Source organism: Gymnoscopelus braueri, assembly GCF_963280865.1.
Source record: "Gymnoscopelus braueri genome assembly, chromosome: 4".
Classification (NCBI taxonomy): domain Eukaryota; kingdom Metazoa; phylum Chordata; class Actinopteri; order Myctophiformes; family Myctophidae; genus Gymnoscopelus; species Gymnoscopelus braueri.
Window position 1 is genome coordinate 22,194,466 of NC_137605.1, and position 25,071 is coordinate 22,219,536.

Sequence of the window (25,071 nt, forward strand, 5' to 3'; positions counted from 1 at the left end):
AACAGGCCCCAGGTTGTTAAATGTGACATGTTGTTTTATAGTGTTCTATTATAGGACATGCCTAGTTTAGTGGCCAGTCTTTGACCAGCTTTACAACCATTATGTCAATATAGATTTGAGCCCTCTTCCAGTCATCCTTACTTATCAAGGGTTGTGTGTGTAGTAAAAGGTCAGACTTTGAACCCGGAAGAAATGTGTATGAGAGCTAAAAAATATATATATAAAAAAAGAAAGAGAGAAAGCAAAGAAAAGGAAAAGAAAGTCATGGAAATGTTAATTATTGGCTTTATGGTTTTCTGTGATTGATCAGTTTCTCTCTGTTTGTTTAACCTGAATACTAAATTATATGCTGAAGCCTTATGTTATAGCTTGTTTAACTAGTTAGTAAAAACAAACGTCAGCCACTGACGTCGCAAAAGTGTGTGTGTGTGTGTGTGTGTGTGTGTGTGTGTGTGTGTGTGTGTGTGTGTGTGTGTGTGTGTGTGTGTGTGTGTGTGTGTGTGTGTGTGGGGGGGGGGGGTGTAAAAAGAATGATTAAAAATAGTTGACAGCCAATGGTATAACAATATTTGTCTCCCAGGTTGATGCAGCTTCTAATGTACTTAATTTTGCGGCCAAGAACTAATTATGTTTGTGTTACTCATTTGACACAATCATATTCTACTATGATTCTACCATGTAATATTCAAGTCATATTAGAGTAATATTAAGTGACCTATCTGAAACTCTATATGGGATAATGGCAGAACTGTCGATCTTTTTCACATTTCATTCATACAAACGTGCACAAATTCATCCATATTAGGTTATAGTCAGACAACCCCACTAACATTGCTTCCTTTTAAATCTTCCTCTAGGAAGTGAACTATGCAGACGTCAGGCAATTCCGGAGGAAGGACGGTGGAAGTGTCCCGCTGGGGAACCTGGGTACCTCACCCACAGAGTACGCCGAGGTCAGGACCAGGACCGGAGGAGGGACATCATCCCCTCCTACCTACGATGCTCACATGCACAGTGGGAAGAGGTCTGCCCCTCAGCCTGGACAGTTGGCTGGCCCCCAACCTGTTCCTCGGGCAGCCTCTCAGGCTGGGGCTGGGCAGCCCACTGACGGCCACTCTTCTGTCTACTCTCAGGTTCGGAAGTAAAGACCCTCTTAGATGCAATTATTTACAGTCAGCTGAGATGTGCCAAGCTGGCTTACGTCTAGTGAGAGAAATCTACACTCCGAAGTTCAGTTCCTTTCAAGGTGAAACCTGAGTTTAGCTGGCAGATACAAGCACGTTAGCAGTGATTAACATGTTTACCTTCTATACTTGGAAAATATTTCAGTAGGCATGATTTTTGGCTTGGTTTGTTTGATTTTGGTCCAGTTTAGAGACCTATACAGTAAACTTGACTTGACTTGACTTGACTTGACTTGGATTGACTCCAATACTGTAAACCCCTCTCATGCATTGCTATTAGCCATATAACAGTACCAGAAGTGAAAAGCTTAATTCCAAAGGACTACAGTATATGCATGTGTTAAACCCACCAACTTTCCAGGTTCTCCTATCTTTAAAAGCATTGACGCTTTTGTAGCAAGCAAATTCATTACTTTAACATTACCCTATAAGCCATGTTTTAATCATGCTAACAACAATTTTGTATAATTTGTTTCATTTTCTTAAAATGGTATCTACAGTAACCTGCACTGGGCTGATACTTCAGGTATAACTGTATGGTTGCTACATTATTAATACTTTTATTACCCTAGAGATACTATTTTTCCATTAAATTGTACTTATAGTTTTAATGATACTTTAAATATTTGTGATGCAACAATATTTAAATTGCCTTTCAGTGGTTCAATGTATTCATTTGTGTCTAATCTGATCTGAAATTCTTTGCCAACATCTTCCTCAAGTACACAATCAGGGATATTAACTTCAGGGAAGTTATCAATGTTTGCACTTTTCAAAGGCTATATTTATTAATCCAGCAGATTAATAAATATAATGTGTGTTGAATACTAGAGGATGTATTGTAATATGTGCCACAATTGTAATGTTATGAGGAATCTGATACCTGTAAGTGTATTTAATATTTGTATTCAAGATGTGTTAAAGTGAAGTTAATTAATTTTTTTTATACAAAAGTGATTACTGTACTGTACTGTATAGTCTTGAATGAGACTGCAGAGCCACAAGCTGCATTTTTTTATTTGTTCAATGAAGGAGTTTCTTAATAGTTCACCAGCAAGTGTCTATGAAAGTAAGGACCAAGAGATGCTTTATAATCCGTCGTACGACAGTCATACACCGAAAATAGTCGATATGCAAGCTCACAATGCATCACAGTACGACGCGTTGTGAGCGTGTAGATCGGCTATATTTAGCACGCCACTCTGTCATACCACGAAGTATAAATCATGCTTAATGTGACCCAGTGGGAACTGTTAAGTCTACTGTAAGTGTGTTTGGTTTATTGAAGTATGAACTCTGTCCTCCACCCTTTGTCCCTCCTTAGTTTATTATTACTGGAGTTCAAACCACCTGGTATTCTCTAACCATTAGCTATACACACTTTCAGATGCACTGAAAGAACATAATGCTACAGTATAGCAGCTCCAAAGCTCTGTTGTTCATTATTCTGAGCCACACCCCCAGATGCCCCTGTTTGCATTCTATTGTTTTGTTTACTTTATACTTGCTTTTGCAAAGTTCATGATTTATATTGTTGTTGTTTTTTTGCACCAATAAATACCATTTTGCTGATGGAAAACTGGTTGGAGTTCTTCACATCACCAAACACACATGTGCATAACATATTCAGATGCATGTAAATTACTGTAAGTAGTAACTCCCAGAATGCTGAGTCCATGGGCCCCTGAGCCTGAGACTGCCAGGGTCCCCACACCCTCCCCTCCCGCCCTAACACACAAATGCATGCTGGTGATACATCCAGAGCCATGCAGCCTGCACATACAGTACGTACATTGAATTGACACCACACAACTGCCTGTCTATTCACATTTGTAGACAGGCACTACACGTAAAATAAAATATTAAATAATACTTAGTAATACTTGGGAAAAGACAGTAAAAAGACTGAATACATTCTTCTCATTTAATCAAAATCACACATACTCAGCCAGGTGCAGACTGGCCATCTGAAAGTTTGGGAATATTCCTGGTGGGCCGAATGTAAAATGTGTCTTGACCCCCATCATATACATGCTAGCTGTCACAGAAATAAGTGTTTTCCAATTAATTTACACGAGCAACACACCTTTGATGTGCACTTTAATTACATTTCATACAATATCTTGTGTTTAATTCATTTTTTTTGTCCATTGACACAATGAATATTGGTTCTTCAGTGTTTTTTGTGGTGGTTGAGGTCCTATATAGCACCGCTGCTGTACAAATAACCTGTTCAGACCCTGTATGGTTCTTCAGCTTAATTTAGGCACATAGTTCTATATTATTTACTTTATTACTTTTATCAATATCTTCTGTTTCATGTACTCGTTTTCATGATAAATAAAGATCATTATCATAACACTGTTGACAAAGGTGCTAACCTTTAAGATTGGCACTATGCCACCAAAAGAGGTTCCCCTATGTCTGATTACAAGCCAAATAACCACTTTTCACCACAGTATTTAGCACCATTTTTGTGTGAGACAGGGCAGGAATTTCACAGAAGCCATGTAGTAAAAAGGACTTAAAATTTCACAGGACTTAAAATCATTGTTTTATTTTGATGGCCATGCTGCCCTTGCATTTGGCCTTTGTGCCCTAAAAAAACATCAAAGGCTTCTGTAACTTAGTCATACTTCTCTTTTTTTTCATTCTTCTCTTCTCTCTTCTCTTTTTGTCATTGGTTAGACAACCGTTAGAGTGAAAGAAAACAAGAAGTGTTAAAATATGGGTTAGTTTTGTAAGCCTGTGCAGTCCAATACTGTGTGGTTTGACTTTGCAAAACAGACCATACTGTAGGGGTCTGTTCCCATACGTAGACTATCATGCTGGGGCCCTTTGAATTGTATTTATTTGATGACTGATGACTGATGCTACTATATAAAAAAATAACATATATGAGTGCCACTGTAATTAAAATGTCCAGTCTGCTCCTGACATGAAGTTGATGATAAAAAGAATTTGACCGCTGCTGTAACTTAATAATACTTCTCTCTTTTTTATCTTTCTGTCAGTGGTTAGAGTGAAAGAAAACAGGAAGTTTCATGAGATATACATAGTTACACAAGCCTGTGCAGCACAAGCACAAGTTTGTAAAACCGTACAGTATCAGACCATGCTGGGGCCCTTTAGTTTGAATTTACTTGATAGACTGACTGATCCGCACATTGATGTGCTTTCACTACTTTAGTATTTTTATACAACAATAACACATTTGAGGGCCAGTGTTACTTAAATTCTCAGGCTGATTTTTGTTTCCAGTCCTCTCGTGTGTGTCTTTTAGTTGGCCCAAGTTTCTGGAGGGCCCTCTGACCTTTGGGCTCCTGGGCCTGGGCCCGTTCAGGGATCCTGATCTCCTGGTTTTGGTTATCCTTGCATGTATTGTATTGTAGACCAGTGGTTCTCAAACTTTTTCATGTCAAGGACCCCCAAAACGATATGTATTTGGCCGCGGACCTTAATGTCAAAATATGTTGTCCCAGGGACGACCCCAGAAGCAAAGATTTGAGTCACAAATGTTCGCTTTATAAAATATTATATTCAAAGATATGCACACATTTTCACGATTTTTCAAAAATATCAGATCTACAAGCTCATAGTGCGGCACTCTGTGCCGCGTTATGAGCTTGTATATCTGCAATTTTTGAATAGCCAAAGTATAAAAGGTTAAAGTGGTTAAAATTATTGTCATAATATATTAACACATTTTGCTGGGGACCCCCTGGAACCCCCCCAAGGACCCCTGGTGGTCCCCAGACCCCACTTTGAGAACCAATGTTGTAGAAGACTGTAATTTCTTATATCACAGTACAGAGCAGAGGGTGACACAAATGCTTGGTGCATTTACAATGATCACATAGATGGCAACTTTGTAGAGATTTTTTTCGACCTACGTTTTCAACCTACGTATGTTCTAAATAGGAAAGATATACCATATTTTGCTGACATCATTTCTATGCCATTTGATCATGTCTATCTATGAGATTTCTGTAGCTTTAATATTAACAGAGTTTAAAGTGATAATCTGAGAGACGTTAAACCATGTGTTTCATCAGCAGAGGATATTAAGAAACTGCTTGATTTGTACAGTGTTATTGCAGTACAACATTCCAATGCTATATGTCTTGTGGTTTGCATTTGATTTGATTCATTTGACTGCTTAAAAAGGCTATAAATGTCTAAATGGCTCTATATTATCGTATAGGACTGTTTAACTGTAGTATTATACTGTTTAATTGTGTCTAAGAATATGCAATTATGAGGAATTATGTATACAACATACATAACAATAAAGACACCGTGACCATGACCTTGTATTTATTTTATGTTATGTTCTGTTCAAGTGTCTATTCTATTCTGTTTAGAATCATCATAGGTTTAAAAAGGGTCTAACTTCCGCCTGTTTCTTTCACAAGTTTTGAGCATTTACTGGACGTCAGTTCATTTTATTATTTTATTAGTAGGGATGATAACACTTCACAGAGAATGCGGTCTCTTTCCGCTTGGGAGCTGGTCACTGTTATGTCAACCTTTACCCCGTGCCTGTGAGTCAGTGTGAGCCATGCACCATAAATCCAAGGAGGTTTCAATAACAGCCCCAGTGTTGGTTGGGTATAAAAGAAACACTGATGAAATGTCTTTACCGAAACCAACAATATTTGTTTGGTTGAAAGATTACACTTATGTGAACCTGTACATTGTTATTCCTGGAACACTGCGCTCACGCACACGCACACGCATGCACACACACACACACACACACACACACACACACACACACACACACACACACACACACACACACACACACACACACACACACACACACACACACACACACACACACACACACACACACACACACACACACACAGACTAGAATAATTCAGCTAGATATGGCCAAATGGATTATTTGACACTGACAGTCTCAGTATGTATCTAGTTCTTGGCAGAAAACTCAGCCAGTGTTGTATAAAGATTAAGAAGTATACTAGCCACAGAGGTTAATGATTACCACCCCCATCACTACAGGCTGAACGCTATCTGGTGGTCCTTAATGAATCCTGCACTCAGCTGTCTCTGTATTTTAAACACATTTCCACAGTTGCTCTCAATGAGCTCCCTGAATTACAAAATCTTTTTATTTATTTTTAAATAACTTAACAGCCTGGTGCCCACCTATTTATCTGCTTAATACATAACAAATTAAGTAGGAATTCTGGACAATACAACAACATATCACAATAATAAGCAATATTAAATATATACACAATGACAATGGGATGTTTGAGGACCCTGACAACAAAGCAACTTTTTCCTAACTTTACAACCTTGTATCAACAGCTATGGATTGTCATGTACTGTATGGGCCGAGGCGCCAGTATGCTTTCCCACCTCTGGAATATAGGCTATAAAACTCATTTGTGTTTTTGGTGAAATGCCCCCTTAATGCAGGCTATGCACAACAGAAATATGAGCAAACCCGGTGTTGGTTTTTGATGGATTGATTGAATACTTTATTAACAGTTGAAAAAACAAGGCACAGTGGCACAGATTTATACTAAAGAATGCTAAAAGGATGACCCAGATAAGCCCTCAGGGCTTGTTTCCATTAATGTCCTGTGTATTCAATTCATCGAGACATTTAAAGACAAACAACAACATAATAATATGCAAAAAAACATCATATGAAAGAAAAATGTACAGTAAATTGGTTCGCCAATATCAAATGTCAGGTTGTGAGATGTCAGGTTTAAACAGGTTAATAGTTTTTCTTTTCTTTTTGTTATATACTCCACACACACACACACACACACACACACACACACACACACACACACACACACACACACACACACACACACACACACACACACACACACACACACACACACACACACACACACACACACACACACACACACACACACACACACACACACACACACGTTTTGAAACCAGATGCAAGACTCGCCTACTACAGTACCTAGAGGTCATACGAGTAAAAATAATAAAGAGACATATATACCTCAATACCTTTATTGATCCTGTGTGGAAAATTAATGGTATTGAAACATATACAAGCATGTTTAACTATAAGGCAACATCAGTAATTTCATTACATACATCATTGGTTATAGTAAACATTTCACTGATCATAAGTTAGCTTTTTCTTCTTATTCTCCCTTTTTGTCCCTTTGTTAGTTGTCCCGGAGACAGAGTGTGGTCAGGCCTTCCACCACTGCATCAGCAGCACCATGCTATATGGCAGTGGTGGAAGAAGTACTACTTTTCTTTACTTAAGTAAAAGTATCAATACTGCAAATTAGAAATACTCTGTTACAAGTAGGAAAGCCTAGAATAAAAGTAGTAACAGAGTAACTAGTAACTAATGTTTTCAAATAATTGTAGTGGAGTAAAAGTACAATATTTGGATCTGAGATGTAGTGGAGTAGAAGTAAAAGTACTGAAAACTGGAAATGCTCCAGTAAAGTAAAAAATATCTCAAAATTGTACTTAAGTACAGTACTTGAGAAAATGTACATATACTTTACACCACTGCTATATGGTCAACATGGTTCTCCTGAAAACCACACTTCTCCTTTACCCGGCACAATATGAGGCCATAGAGACTGTGTAATACTGTGTGATGTCAGGAGGCATATTGCACAGCCTACCACACGAAGGCTTTGCATTAATGCTGGAATGTAGAACATACAGTGAAAAATCTATATAAGTGGAAAATGAAGCATGTTTAATGTCATCTCATCTCTCATTTCATGAGTATATTTCCAAAAAGTGTACTAACTAATTAAAATGACATCCCAATCCAGCCCTGTTTACTTTTGACTTAATCTGAGTCGAGCCCTTTTTCAGTGCTTCATAGATTGATCAGTGCTTCATAGATTGATCAGTGCTTCATAGATTGATCAGTGCTTCATAGATTGATCGACGCTTCACTGCTTCAAGGCTTTAGTCACTTGGATGATAAACTGAAAACATGGATTCCACAATCAACTTGTGTGGTGAAGCAAGACTTTGTTGTGAAATGGATGACCGTCAATTGTTCAACTTCCGGTGAACTTCTGACTTCTGAAATCACCATGGTATTTAGACATGAGGAACAATGATTGTGTTATGTTCTTAGCTCACTGACAGAGATGAATGTCAACTTCACCATGGTATTTGAAATGGTGCATTGTTTGTACATGTAAATGTATCCAAAATAGGAGTTTAACTGAGATATTAATGTTTAACTGATGACTGTGGCCTAAGAACACATTCACACATACTGTAGAGCCACAGCCATATATTTCTGGTAGTATAGAGTTGATTTGATGTCGTTTATTTGACTTAAAAGCAGTGCATTCCAATGCAATGAAATGCTTGTGCTTGGCTACTACATGGTCATGTTAAATATCAAAAGCATACCTTCTAGAGTGAAGTAAAATAAAAAATAAAATACAACCTAATCGTTATAAAACAGTAACGTTCAATAAAGTACTGTCAATAATGTCATTATTAATTGAGCATTCAGTTATGGCTAGTTAGACATTAATAGCAATTACTGCTTAGTGAGAGAAAAGGTGGTGGCCAGGATGAATTTGATGAATTTATTTATTATTACTCAGCATACGGGTTGAATGCTGGGTGGCGGTAGCCTTGAGGATAAACAATGTCGCCAACATACGTCCCACTAGGCACTCGGTCCGTGCACTAATGATTCTTGTGCACGCTCATGACTCTGGTGTTTTTGCTCGTGAACTATTTGGGGTTAGATTGTATATTCTTTCTTTTACTCTGCTGTTTTAATGTCCATATTTAGGAAAATACTGTGCTTAGACATATATGTGTTTATACACAGACATTTACCTGGAGTTGGTATATTTCTCACTCTCCATAATTGGACTATACCTGGGAATACACTGTTAATATAGTGTTTGTGCATTCTGGCTATACATCTGTCTGTCTGTCTGTCTGTCTGTCTGTCTGTCTGTCTGTCTGTCTGTCTGTCTGTCTGTCTGTCTGTCTGTCTGTCTGTCTGTCTCTCTGTCTCTGTCTCTGTCTCTGTCTGTCTGTCTGTCTGTCTGTCTGTCTGTCTGTCTGTCTGTCTGTCTGTCTGTCTGTCTGTCTGTCTGTCTGTCTGTCAATTCTTTCTGGTCTGTATCTCCTACTGGCACACAGAAACACCTACATAAACACATTAATACTGGGAAAGCATCTGTGTCATGGCTTTTCAAAAATAGCAGATATAAAAGCTTACAGCTTCTTGTACATATGCTATTTTAAAAATAAATTTGAAAAATCTTGAAAGTGGGAGAACTACTGATTTAGACGCCATTTGAAGAATCGGCCTCAGGTCTTAATGGGTTAAACACACATATGATACCTCATACCTTCTGCTTTTTTTTACCCATTAAAACATCTGCTGTGAAAAGGGTCCATAGATTAAAAAAATATGATCCTCTTTCTGTTGCTGGAGCTGGCTAAATCTGTAAATTGCAGCTTTGGTCAAATCTACCCCGATATTTGGAAAATAAATGTGGCCAGGCTGTGGCAAGGCTACACAGATTTAAGATTTTAGGTTGCAATGACCTTTAAAATCGTTCATACTGTACTTGTGATAGTAAATGGTGGCCAGATATGAGGTATTCAATCAAGATTACAGAATGTATTAGTTAATGAAACAATAAAACATTTTTTATTAAATCTAATTGGTTTAAAACTGTACCAAAAATGGATAAAACTACTCCACGATACAAATTACAATAACATAGGGCAGTGTTATAGGATGATTGTGATTGGCCATAGCCACGGACAGCGAGGGGAGAGAATCGACAGGCCTATTGAGACAATACTCACCACACTCTCATGCCCTACACACACACACACACACACACACACACACACACACACACACACACACACACACACACACACACACACACACACACACACACACACACACACACACACACACACACACACACACACACACACACACACACACACACACACACACACACACACACACACAAAGCAAAAAGAGGAAAGTTATGCAAATTGTTAGGGAAGTACTGTAGATGCATGCAAATTTTGAAGGAAGTGCAAACATCACTGTAACACTTTCTATGAAGCTCATGTCCATAATGCATTATACTGCAACATACAGAACTACACAACACACAACACCGATGTCAGCTAAAGCAAAATGCTGTAGAATTGCATTGTAAAGGCGGCCATAAAAAATACACTTTTTACAATTACAATTGTACAGTACATTATAACAAAAAGTATGTATTATTATAATACAGTTATTTAAAAAAAAACTAAACAAATGCACATTTCATTGTATCATGACAAATGGTTTCTTCTAAAAACTACAGACTGCTGGCCTCAACCCTTCCCCCTCTATCCAAATATGGCGCTCCCTACCTGGTTACATTCTTCCCCATGCTTACACATTTCAAGTTGATTATGTTTTATAAACCAGCGTGAGACATGCATGTGCACTCACTGATTAGACTGTTCTGTCTGTAAGCACTTTGTGAGTTTTGTCTGTACACCACCTTCTGACAAGAATCCTGATCGCGTTACTTTCTCAAATCAGTATTTTCCTCATCTTTAATTCTGTTAGGTCTCAAGTTGAGTTGTTGTCCTTTTTAGTAGAGTTACTGTATGTTTTGTTTTTCTTTTTAAGGGCCCTATAACATTGTTAATTCAGTTGCCTTAAGTTATTTGTTTTGTTTAATCATTTATGAAACCCATACCCTATAATAAACGTTTGAACTTCAAACCTATTTCCTTGTGCCTTGACTGCTTGGTTCACGACTCACCAATACCAAATTCACTATTGACAAATAATGAAATTCCCACATTACTTAAAGTTCCAGTAAGCGTACTTACAGATGTTTATTGTTGCAATAATATGAAATCCGGTATGTGGGGCTGTGTTTGACAATAAAGGCAATGAAGAACGGTTCATGATTTTAGTGGTTATTCTCAGAGAGACCCGAGGAACAGTATGGCACTCTATGAGAAGATTCTCTATACTATGCTTGTGCTAATACTAACAGGTGAGCACTGAAAACCTGCTCCGTTCCAACAATGTTGCAGTTTAGTTAAAGTTTGTATTATGTTTCCTCCATACTCATGCCATATGTGTGTATGTTATTTTTTGGACCAAAATAAACTTTAACTAACTAACTAACTAACTACTCATCAACTCTTTCCCTCAACTCAACAGGGTACAACTGTCTGTCCACAATCTCAGCAGCTAGTGTGTCAACGGCGAGTGAGTATTGTTTACATTTTGTATTCGGTAATACTTTCTTATTTGAGTATTGTAAGTGTGGATGGCAATGAAAAGACACGGGAGAGCATGGATTGATTTCTTAATCTCAATTCTTTGTTAAGCTTTTCAGCAGCATGGCATACATTGTATTCTACTTCATGTCCACACCCTTCTTCATTACAACCCCTTTCGGCAGGGCACCTACAGTGACACCAAGTGGTATAGTGGTATACACAGTGGTGGAAAAAGTACTCAAATGTTTTACTTAAGTAAAAGTATCAATACTGCAATGTAGAAGTACTCTGTTACAAGTAAAAGTCTGGAATTCAAAATGTACTTGAGTAAAAGTACAAAGGTATTGGTATCAAAATATACTTAAAGTACCAAAAGTAAAAGTACTAAAATGTTTGAAAATAGCAGATCTACAAGCTGACAACGAGTTGTGCGCTTGTAGATCGGCTATTTTCAAATAGCCTAGGTATAAAATAGGGTTAAAGTGGTTGATGTATGTTTTATAATGTAATAATGTATATCTGCAAAGTAACTAGTAACTAAAGCTTTCAAATAATTGTAGTGGAGTAAAAGTACAATATTTGCTTCTGAGATGTACTGGAGTAGAAGTAAAAGTATTGGAAATTGGAAATACTCCAGTAAAGTAAAAGTACCTCAAAATGTTACTTAAGTACAATACTTGAGTAAATGCACTTAGTTACTTTACACCACTGGTACATCTACAACTCATTTAACCCCTGCTCACTTTGCTAGGGTGGGATGGCTCAGGGTAGGGGACAGAGTACAGCAACTTGCAATGGGCCTGGTCTACAAGAACACTACATCACAAAGACACGCATGTAGGCCTACCTGTCAAACTACTTCAAAAACGTCAATGACATCCACAATCATCAACACCAGAGGGACTCTGAGGGAGCTCCACAAATCACGTTCAACCAAGATTTGGCTCTAACGAGGGATTCAATTTGTTCTACTGCTATGCCACAAAAATGTGGAATGCCCTACCAACAGTTATAAAAACATGTGAATCCTTACTCTCCTTCAAAACCCCTAAAAGAGCACTTACAGGTGGCTGCAATTCGGGACTGGCCCCTGTAAAAAGTCAATCAATCAATCAATCAAGAAAAGTCACTACATGCCAAATACTGAGTAACATTAGAACACAACAATACTTATAAGTGCTCATAAGGCTTTATGATAATACATTATGAAGCATTTTATAATGACCTATCCTATTATATAAGGTCACGTATGCAGTACTTCATAATTACTGGTCACACACAGACTTTTTCCCCATGGCTACTTCCCCTTGTGTAATCGAGTTATTGCCATGGGAATATCTATATATTTTTAAATTCGGTTGGTTTTAATTTAGGCGTATCTACCTCCGATCAGAAGGCAAAGTGGGTGAGATGTATTGGTCTTCTCAGCCTTGTCAAATACAAGTAGTTTTTGGTTGTGACCCTTTTTGCTTTTTACTCGATTACTAAATAAATACTTGCTCAATTATGATAAAAAATATAAAGTTAATAACTTGGATCTGTCTGTTCATGTTTTTTTAATTAAATCTCAAACATAAAAGCTACAATTTCACTTTTAAAATGGTGAGCGCACTGGGACAACCAACCCCGTTCGGAGGTCGATTGTTCCCATCTATATGGGTCAGTTGTTCCGCTATTCTAAATGTCACGGTAAACTATTTATAAAAAATTCAAACTCATAGCAAGTGTTCAGAGACATGTTCTCTTTAACTTAAGGTAAACAACGTAGTTTTTTTTCCTAAATCTTATTAATTAAAATCACTTGTCACTTGTCACACACCCTGTCACTTCCTTGTTGTCTGAGAGGCACAACCGAACCCCTTTGTTGTTCCCGGACCTACCCCCCTGACAACGTTTTTTGTGAAACATAATAAAGGTCTTGCTTTTTGATACTGACAGTCAAAACTTACATGAGATGATAGGGGACAGATAGATGATTAAAATTAGGTATATTGTGACTGTTTGACGACTAAATTCAAATCACTAGATGAAAATTTGCGGAGAGGATTTCGTTTTTGGTCTGCGTCTTGAAGAGGTGATCAGGAAAGGAAGTGTAATCCGATTTGCACATGTTTGCAGCCGTGATGATCAGGAAGGGGAGTTCCAAAGAGGTCAGAAAACTGATTGACAGCATTTGATTTGACATTTTATTGGCTTAAATGGAGAATAACTACACACAACGTACCCCGCCCTCCCTAGTACAGGTTAACCTGCTGCTTCAACAATACAACAATTGTTCTGGGAACACTTTCTATGATGCCCATGTCTAAAATCTGATCATATAGGTCCTTACACACCGGGGCGAATTCTTCATGCGAATAAATACGTTTTTATTTAAAACCTTATAAAGTCAATGCAAGCGTCCACATAAGTTTCGCGAAGCGAAAAAGCGTCTTTTAATTATTCGGAACGAGTCCGAATTTTGCGTATATTCGCATATTCGCCGGTGTGTAAGGACCTTAACACTGTATAATTATAGTCATAGAGAGAGAAAAAAATAAGAAGAAAAGCTACTCAATTATTGTATGCCACAAAATTGAATTAGTCTACAGGCGTTACTAATGAAGTTGTGAATAATATTCATGGACCAATCACCTATAATCAGTGGTGGACAGCAACGGAGTAAATGTACTTGAGTACTTTACTTGAGTACAGATTCTGAGGACCTGCACTTTACTTGAGTATTAGATTTTTTTGATACTTAGTACTCTTACTTGAGTGCATTTCCAACACAAATATTTTACTTTTACTCTAGTACATTTCTATGAAGGCTGTAAAGTACTGAGTACTTTTAAGCCCACTCCACATCCACACCAATGATTCGCCATGCAACTCCTTGCAACATGCAACTACTTGCAACCACTTGCAACCATTATCCCCAATGGCAGTTGCAAGGAGTTGCATTGGTGCGGTTGACCTTAAAACGGTTTTGTTGCAAGGAGTTGCGACTAATTGCATTGGTGCGGTTTGGCCTTTAGGTTGGCAATTTCGGTTTCTTCTCTAAAATGCAATTGGCCTAACTTCTGCTCTCACGCTAGCCGTGTTTCTGGCTTCCTCCTCCGCTCGCCTCTTTGTTACAGTACATCTTGTATAGGTGTATAGGAGTAAAAGTATTTAGTTCTGGTTCCTCAGTCATTTCTATGTTCTTATAGGTGTTTCTGCAGGCTTTGTATAAAATAGTGGTTCTACAAGCAAGCACATCAGTGCATGCAGTGCAGGTGGTTTCAGAGAGTTACAGTACTTCTCTGAAACAAGAGTTACAAGATCCTATAAATTCATTGTGAAAACATTACAGCAATTCGCTGATATAAAAATTAAGAAATGTACTTCTACTTTTACTTTTACTTGTACTATTTTTCAAAGCATGTACTTTTGAATACTTAAAGGGGTACTTCACTTTCGGGCCGGGGACACATTTAAAAAAAATATTAAAAATAAATGAAAAAAGTTATGGAAAATTCATGGCCCCCTCACACATTAGTAGGACACTGCGTGTCGTGAGGGGGCCATGAATTTTCCATAACTTTTTTCATTTATTTTTAATATTTTTTTTAAATGTGTCCCCCGGCGGAAAGTGAAGTATCCCTTTAAGTATATTTAAAAGCAATGACTTTTTTACTCTTACTTGAGTAACATTTTGACTGAGCTACTTTTACTTATAGTGGAGTACATTTGACCAAGAGTATCTGTACTCTTACTCAAGTACTGGGTCGAGTACTTTGTCCACCTCTGCCTATAATATATTTGAACTTTATTTTGTGTTCTGTCCTCCAGCTGGGCCCGATGGCCTGACTATTATGTACGATGCACCTACTGCAGGCTTCAGGGCTCACTTTAAAGCCAATGCCGACTGCTCCCCACAGTACACAATCATCTGGGATCTTGATGGTTATAAGACCAATGGGAGTACATTCTCCTTCTACCCAGATGGAATGGTTTCAACTGTGCAGGTCGACAGTACAGCTCTGAATCCAAAGAGTGGCAAATCTGCAACAACAAGGATTGATCTTAATATTAAGAGTGAGTAAGCATTGTGTATTTGTCATACGATGCGATGCAATGTGAGAGTGCAGACTAGCCAACACTGACTCAGGACTCCTGAATCGCTGCCTACCACACCCTCCTGTTCTAGCACCAGGGTCTTGTTTGTCATACAAATTGCTATAACGCAAATTGTAAATTAATAATTTTGGGTTATGGACATTCACTGCTCTTGTAAATGACAGTAGAAAAGCTTGTTTTGTTTTTTTGCTGGTTTGTTTGCTGGTTTATTTGTTTATTTGACAGGGACAATGCACAATAAATATATTGCACCAGAAATTGGCTATAAGTTTACATCTGAAGAAAGAAATAGTTATTGAGATATAGGCTACTGTGTGTGTCTTGTAGAGGTCAGATACTGTAGTTACATTTAATGATATGATTACCATTGGTGTTATAGAAAGTTAATTAGTTAAATATGAAGTTAAAAAAGGCAAAAGCTTAAAGGCTGAAGCACGGAGGGAATCTCATTTAGCCTGGAACATTCTATGGATGACATACGGTAGTTGAAATACAATTTCTTTGAATTTCTTCCATTCATTCCTGACCATTTGTCATTGAGAACCAGTCCAAGTCTCTCACTCCCCAGGCTGCAAAGCCAACAGAGACTGATCTGCCAGGGTGCCACCCCTACACTGCCTGTAGTCTGGTACAAAGATGGACAGACAGTAACTCCAGATGAGAGGATAAGCCTGTTGGAACACAACGCTGCGATTTGACTCACTGCTGCCCTCTGATGCTGGATTCTATCGGTGCAAGGGCTCTTTAGTGGGATATTTCAAGGTTTATGTCTGGACTATCATCTACACCGTAAGAATGGATAGATGATCGATCACTCGATCACTCGATCACTCAATCAATCAATCAATCAACTAGATCAATTAATGAATGAATGAAATTGTTCTGTGCAATGTTACTAGTTGCCTAAACATCAATTATTCCATTACAGTCAACCCATGGACAGTCAACATCACTGGTCCTGATGTTGCAATCACTGAGTCTCAATACTTATCTGCTTGCCAAGCTGTAGGCCTACTCTGGATGTTGACTGTACAATCCGCTGGGAATTTAAGGGAGGTGTGCCTGTTGGAGACTATATGAACATGGACAAGAATAAGCTCAACTGGTCCCCACGCAAACGTAATTCATTTCAAGGCATAACGTGTGTAGCAGAGAATGCAGCAGCTGCATACTTTGTGGAGGCCACCAAGGTGGTTGAAGGTAAAGTCATTTAGTATAAATAGTATAAATAGGCTTAATGTTAAGAGAAGTGCATGTTTTGGAAATATTGTACATTTTAATTCAAGAGTACTCATCAGGAAACAGCAGTATTTCCTAAACAAAAAAGAAAAACTGAAATCCCAGTTAACCTAATGGCCTACTGTGTTCTGTTTTGTAAAAAAAAAATGCATCGCTTTTTCCTCTTCTTCTTCTTCTTCTACAGTTTCGGGAGTGAAGATACTGACGATGAGCAGTGTACTGGTATTTCCTCCGAGGTGGAAAGACTGGTGACGCGAGGTTAGTGTACTGGTGCTGGATCTGGCTGTCGGAGTGCAGTTCTTTGTTGAGTCCTAAAGGAGGCACTGTGCTCTCTGTTAAGGAATAAACTTGTGCTACAGCCTGTCAAGTGTGCTGGATTCCACTCACATACAGTAATAGTGAAAGGATTCAAGAATCAAGATTTATTTAACCTTTATTTAACCAGTAAAAATACATTGAGGCAAAGTGCAAGTATGCACTGGCCAAGAGGTAAGAATGTTACACAAGTTCCATCTCACAAGTTTCTCTCAAGTAGGCTACACAAGATTGTAAGTGTTTAGTTTTGTTTCCTCAACATTGTAGCAACACTCAAGGCCTTTTGCTGAGGACATGTAGGCCTACAGTACAGGATTCCTACCTTTAACTTAGATTTTCAGATTGTCATTAACATTTTCGTCACAATTCTCTGCAGTTTTGTCCATTATGTAAGCTGCTCTGAAACATATTTATTGGTTGTCAATAAGAAAGTCACAAGTGCAATCATCCAAGGGTGTGTTCACAGTAGCTGCCTTAAAAAAATACTGAATTCTTTCCGCCCAGCATTAGCATTTTCAAAGGCAACACAATTTCAAGGTCTGAATGAAGGTCTCGAATTCACAGATTTAAGGAATGGCCTGCTTATATTTTTTTCTTTTTTTTAATGAATGTACCAGCTGTAGGCCTATACTGTATGTTTAATTGCAATTACATCTGTTGATATTTGTGCAATTTGACCAATCAGGGACTTACACTGGCACAAACGTAATGTTACGCTCCGCCAATCCGTGAAGCAGACGAGACTGTTCGGGTTGGTCTATCAAGAAAACTGATCCATACAATCCCGCCGAACACATGGAGAATCGGTGCGTCCTCTGCTAAATCGATGCGTTCTCGAATCTCCGCAGTCCCAGGGCTAGACAGATACAGACGTTCATAGTTTTACGCTTCTCAGAAACTGAGGTAGTGCACACACCTGGGTCATATCTGGGACACACACGTCAAGTTGGAGTCTGTTTGGTCAGACACCGCCCGAGTTATGCCTGGGACAGACAGACAGACAGACAGACAGACAGACAGACAGACAGACAGACAGACAGACAGACAGACAGACAGACAGACAGACAGACACAGGTTTCATGAATTAATAGAAGGATGTTATTGCATAATTTAGCAGCATTGGTCAAATAGCAATGTCAATATTGTTGTTGTTGTTGTTGTTGTTGTTGTTGTTGTTGTTATTATTTTTGCTCCTGTAGTATACAGTTGGTAAAAGTGGACGTTAGTCTCGTGAGCACAAACCTTTCCATTACAGGAACCAACAGTTGCCCAGAACAACCTTTGTCGGCTAATCAAGTGTGATAAGCTTTCATCTGGCAGCTCTCCTGATCTCTTGCTTTTATGTATACAGTGTAAGTAAACAATGTCACCAGCACAGAACAACTTAGACATTTTTAGCCGGGTCAAGCCATTGATGTACAGCATGTAAGGCCAGAGTTATACTTATATTTAAGTGGTAAGAAGCTTTATATTATCATTAGCCAATATGTTTTGTATATAATTTTATGTTCCTTTGTCTGTCAGTAAAATATTTGCCTGATGAAGACCTATAAGGTCGAAACATTGTGCCATTAATAAAATACGTTTCGGGAGCTTTAAACCAGTGTGCGGATGTTTTACCTTCTCCTGGATTCTTGCCTTGATGTCCAGCACCTGTCCTAAATATAGGTACAAGATGTGCACACAATCTCCTCTGTGATAAGTGGTAAGATGCTCATAAGTCTCTGCAAGATCATTACACACTCAACTGCACACAGTCTAACAAAGAAACCTGGCAATATGATATCATAGGCTTACAAGCCTTTGCAGTAATGCAGCACCATTAAATGGGAATACTTGACACCTGTGTAATACCCATAATGCAACCAGTGTCATTCAGCAGCCTGGCACTACAAACACAATGATTTCCTTTTAAACAAAGTGTCTCAGCAGTTTATTTATAATAATAATAATAATAATAATAATAATAATAGCAATTATTATTATTAGTAGTAGTAGTAGTAGTACTACTAGTAGTAGTTGTTGCTGTAGATAGCTGAGCATTGAGGCGCTTTTAAAACAACATCCTGCTTTAAAGTCTTTAAATACACATTCACTGCCCAGCCTACCCAGTAGAGCCACTACCTTCGACTGGAGTGATTGGAGGTTGTGCCTTGCTCAAAGACAATCAAAGACACCACAAAGGCATGGTCCAGGTATTCAAACTGGCGTCTTCAGGTTGTACGTGGGCTGCTTCTACACTCTACGGGCAAGGCTGAATGTGTTGTTTGGGAGAAAATAAATCCATTACCACCACACGTTTGAATGTCATAGGAGATGAATGCATTATTCAAATGATATCCTGTACTGTAAATAGTGTGGTGTTGACCCATTCAGAGATGGCATTCTGCAGGTGTGCCTGCAGGGTTTATTTGACTATAAAGCAAAACAGGCAGCTAATAACATAGCCTACAATATTGCCTGTTTTATTAGTATTAATATCTCACACAGCTAAGCAAATAGAAGGTGTGGCCTCTCTGATGGAGCAACATAGGATAGGACAGATAGAGAGATATAGTTTCAGTCAACCAGTCTGAGCACTTAAAGTCTCGCTCTGTGTTGATGATAGACATAAATTATGTCTGTTTATAAAAGATTATAAAAAGATAATGCTACTTTGAAGATATTTTTTTTCAGTTAATACAGGTGTTGTATGAAAGGCATAGCTAAGAGGCTGCACCTGTTACACCACTGTATCTATAGTAACAGTTAACCCCCCGCCCTGGTATTATTGCAATAATTAGTAACTACTGCAAATTCTGCTGTCTTCCAACTAGAGGTCACTTCGGGGTTGAAGTGGTCCTCATAAATCTCTACTTATTATTACTTCTAATTATACGACAGAGTTGCGTGCCAGAAATAGCGGATCTACGAGCCCACAACATGTTGCGATGCAACACATTGTGAGCTCGTACATCAGCTATTTTCGGCTCTCACGAAATAGTGTAATTTACTCTGTCTCATATGCTCTGCAAATAACCCAACCTGTCCATTAATCTCACCCAGTGTGTCATTGACATACACAGGTGTGCTCAGGTACTGATATGATCTCGGCTTCATCGTTTGGACAATGATTCAGGTGTTTACTTAGGAGAAGTGTGAAAGGTATGTTTGCCTTACCCACCTATACTGGAAGGAATCAGAACATTTCACAATACCTGAAACTGTGGATAGGCGGTGGGGAATGTGTTTCACCTTTTCTTTTTTCATACAAATACAAAAATAACATCAAACTAGCCTGTGAATTTGGATAGCATGTCCTATTTATGTTTTAGTTTAGTTTTTTCTTTATGCTTTTAATTCAGCAATCCAGAACATTGCCAGCATTCAGTTTGGAGCCAGTCACAGGAAACTACTGTATACTGTCGAGTTGGGTTCTTATATTCTTGACTACAATAACGAGGGAACGTGGTCTTAACACAGCTTTATTATCTTCTTGTGGGCATCGATACAAACAACAGCGCTTTCATAGTTACCTCAGTAATGAACTATGAACCCAGTGACGTCGTCACATTGGATTACACCACATTCAGTCAAAATGTTCAGAGTGCATAGATGGCACAGTAACTGTCTATACTGTAAATGCACAAAATCTCTGCATATCCGTATGCCTGTCTGTCTGTCCCCTGCATATTTCAAGGACCGTCTGACCGATTGACTTCAACCTTACCGTGTCTATCACAGCGGTTGGTTAGATATACCTCTAAATCCACAAATTCATGCATTTGTCTGAGTCTGAGTTTTTTGCCCATGTATGGAGATATCTATATCTGTCTTTCTGACTGCCTGTGTCCCCTTTATGCCCACATATGGAGATCCCTGATGTCAGCAATATGACGTTACAGTATTGAAGTCATATTCTGGCCTCCAAGTACTATGATAATGAGTACTGCTTATGGCTACCAAGTGGCGTACAATCCCAATGGGCATCATTAAAACATAACCACAGAATTTAAGACTAAACCGTCTATTCATCTTTGTATTATTTTTCAACAGGGGAAAATAATAGGAGAAATATATGGCAGCTATATTGTCACTACTGTACATCCATGTGTTTTTTTAAGATGCTGAAAAGATACTAGGTAATGTGTTGCCAAACATACCAAATGTCACAATTTGTCATTATGCTAATTGATGATTTACGTCACTTGACCCGGGACAGTATTTGTGCGACTAATACCTCTATTGTCGTTTGACAAGAGTGAACATCAAATGATTGAATGGGACACCCAGAGATAAGTCTGACTTTTGTGGGTAGGGGGCTGGCCTGGGAAATTCATGTATATCAGACCAAAAACAGCAAGACCAGTGTCATAATGTACCACCAGTGCAAAATGGAGAGGTCAAGTGGAGGAATGCCCATTCTTCTTCAGTTGGTTTTGATACAAGGTAAGCTTTACTGTAACTGATCTTTCAAACATTACATCAAAGAACAACATGTATCTGATAACTATTTATCATTACCTTGATTAAAAGATAATTGTTCAAATGACATCACCATCTTATACCTTAATCTGACACATCAACACATGTCTTGTGAACACTGTTTTTAGAACAGTAATTAATTAGAACAATAATTAAATCTTACTTCATTTTATTCTGTAATGTAGTAATGTAAAAAGTGAATCATTCATATTCTAGATTCATTACACAAAGTGAAATATTGCAAGCCTTTTTTATCTTGATGATTACTGCATATACAGCTCATGAAAATAAAAAATCCAGTATAATTTTTTTTTTAAATATTAGAATTACTCAAGAAAAGGATTTATAATACAGAAATGTCATCCATTTTCCGGTAGCACTCTATACTTGGTTGGTTGAGGCTCCTTATACATACTGTACATACAACTACTGCATCCATGCAGTGTGGTATGGAGGCGATCAGTCTGTGGCACTCCTGTATCAGGTGTTATGGAGGAAGCCCAGGTTGCTTTGATAGTGGCATTCAACTCGTTTGCATTGTTGGTGTCTTCCATCTTCCTCTTGACGATACCCCACAGATTCTCTATAGGGCTCGGGTCAGGCGAGTTGGCTGACCAATCAAGCACAGTAATACCAAAGCACTTCATGCTTCTGTCCACTGTCAAGCTTCATGGAGATTTACTTTTCTAGCAGAACTTGCCACCCACAATGCCAAAACTGCTAGTAACTGGTTTGCTAACCATCTGACCATGGTATTACTTGATTGATTGATTGATTGATTGAATACTTTATTAGCAGTTTGCAAAAAAAAACACAGGAAAGTACAGTTCAATACAAGGTCAGCTATGAGGATTTAAAACCCAAGAAAGCCTATGGCTTGTTTCCATTGGGGTCCATTGAACTCAATTCATAGTGACATTTAATGACAGATATACACTACTATGCAAAACATCATCAACAATGTGCAATGTACTGTGCTTGATTGACTCGCCTGACCTGAATCCCATATGAATTAAATTACTTTTTGAATTACATTACGGAAAACATGATATTCTATTATAGAAAACATATATATGTATATGCAAATAAAATATATTTAAATAGCAGGCTAGAAATACTCACACCTACAGTATATGCTTATTCCACAGTGATGCTGGCCTCTAGTGCCGTGGAGGTCGTGCCCTCTGGTAACCCTTCCAGTGTTGGGGCCAAGTTGACCCTGGCTCTATCGCCTCTGACAACCGTGGCGAGCGGGAGCTGGGCAGTGGGTGACATCGTCATCCTCAACTGGCAGGGGGGTATGCAGGCGGTGTTCCCTGGACACAGCGGCAGAGCCTCTGTAAACACCACCACCGGAACCCTCACGCTGAACTCGGTCACCGTGGCGGACTCAGGGGATTACATTGTGCAGGGCGACGAGCCGACCCAACTCAGGGCTAACATTACCATAACTGTTTTAGGTGAGATTGGATTTATGGATGTAATGTAAATATTAGCAAGTGTGATTTGATTTCCGGTTCATTCAAAAAAAGAGGAATTGCAACAACAAAAACTACAAACTGTCTGATAGTAGTATGGAGCTAGAGAAAAAAGGCTGCCATGTGAATATGGTGAATTGCAGTGTTAAATGACACCTATAGAAGTTCAAGGGTTTTAAGTTCCACATCAAGGTCCATTGTTCGGAAAAGGGAAATGTGCGGCAGTAAACAATATACTATGAGAGAAATGAGAGAGGGAGCTTGAGTTGTAATACTAATAAGGATGTATTGTGTGAGGATTAGATAAAGACGTCTCAAAGCATGTGTTTGCCTTCCGGTGGTGTGACACTAAAATGAATAGCGCGAATAAGAAAGAAAGAAAGGAAGGAAGGAAGGAAGGAAGGAAGGAAGGAAGGAAGGAAGGAAGGAAGGAAGGAAGGAAGGAAGGAAGGAAGGAAGGAAGGGAGGGAGGGAGGGAGGGAGGAAGGAAGGAAGGAAGGAAGGAAGGAAGGAAGGAAGGAAGGAAGGAAGGAAGGAAGGAAGGAAGGAAGGAAGGAAGGAAGGAAGGAAGGAAGGAAGGAAGGAAGGAAGGAAGGAAGGAAAGAAAGAAGGGAGAAAGGAAGGAAGGAAGGAATGAAAACTAGAAAAAGTGCTCCTCGGAGCACAGGTCTCCGCCAGGTTATTGTGGGGCAGCAATGTTCGGAATTAGCCAATCAGGATGGAATATGAAAAATTGGACGCAGTAATGTAAAAAAGAAAAGTGTTGCAAAATTGGCCTCCTGGTGGCGCTATAATAGGGCAATGTTAAAAGGGTGGCATTTGTTCTTCAATGTAGTGCGAATGTGCGTGCAAAGTGTCACCACAATCGGACGCTGCATTCATGATTTGTGGCATTTTGTTCAAAACGGGCCACTCGTGCAAACTTTAGATGTCAATGTTAGCCAATCAGGATGGAATATGAAAAATTTAAAAGATCCATCGTGATCACATGACTATAGAGATCAAGTGTACCGATGTGCGTGAAATTTGGATGAATTCTGAAGGCTTAATATCAAAAAATGTGTTTTACATAAGTCGGCCTCCTGGTGGCGCTATGAAAGGCAAATGTGAAAAATGCAGGTCAGTTGTTTTTCCTTGGCCTCTAGGGAGTGTGCGTGCAAAGTTTCATGCAGATCGGTGCAGTTATAGTTAAAAACACAAATCGTCCATTTATAGCGCCACCATGAGGCTGATTTGAACATTTTCAAGTGGCATTTCTTCCTCGGCCTAGTGGGAATGTGCGTGTGAAATCTCACGGAAATCGCAAGCTGCGTTCATGATTTGAGGCATTTTGTTGAAAACGGAGCAATCCTGCAAACTTTGGAAGCCAACCTTAGCCAATCAGGATGAAATATGGAAAATTGGACAGATTCGTGTTGATCACATGACTATAGAGATACTGTGTACTGATTTGCGTGATGTTTGGATAAAATCTGTAGGAGTACTGTTAAGAAATGTGTTTTGCAAAAAGCGGCCTCCTGGTGGCGCTATAAAAGGCTAATGTGAAAAATTTGGGGCAGAGGTTCTGCTCTGGCATCCAGGGAGTGTGTGTGCACAGTTTCGCTGCGATCAAGCCAACGGTGCCGGAGATTTGCTGTACACAAAATGACAGAATGACGGACACACGGACGGACACACACACACACACACGGACGGACGGACAGGGGGCAAAACATACTCTCTCGCCATGCCTTTCGGCCTGGCGGAGACAATAAGTGGAATCGAGTGGAACACACACACACACGCACAAAAGCAGACACATACACACACAAAACCCCACAGGCCAGAGTAAATAAACAAGAGCTGGAGAGGGAGAGATGGAAAGAGTTCTGAAGTGTTTACAAGTGTTTGCTCTGCATTTGACGAGGGCAGGTGTCTAACATTGGACCAATAGGTGAGGCCACAAGAAAGAAAAAACAAAACATGTGATAACAATTCAAATT

At 38.9% G+C, this 25,071-nt stretch overlaps 1 protein-coding gene across 1 annotated transcript in view; it reads left to right on the top strand.

The window, feature by feature from the left end:
* LOC308084424 (cell adhesion molecule CEACAM1-like) overlaps positions 1-2,757 on the top strand; it is a 20,091-nt gene extending 17,334 nt beyond the window's left edge. Inside the window, exon 10 of the mRNA XM_080427081.1 lies at positions 858-2,757. Within this exon, the coding sequence (XP_080283207.1) occupies positions 858-1,145 (288 nt within the window). The 3' untranslated portion in view covers positions 1,146-2,757. The remainder of the gene's footprint in view (positions 1-857) is intronic.
* The last annotated feature ends 22,314 nt before the right edge of the window (positions 2,758-25,071 follow it).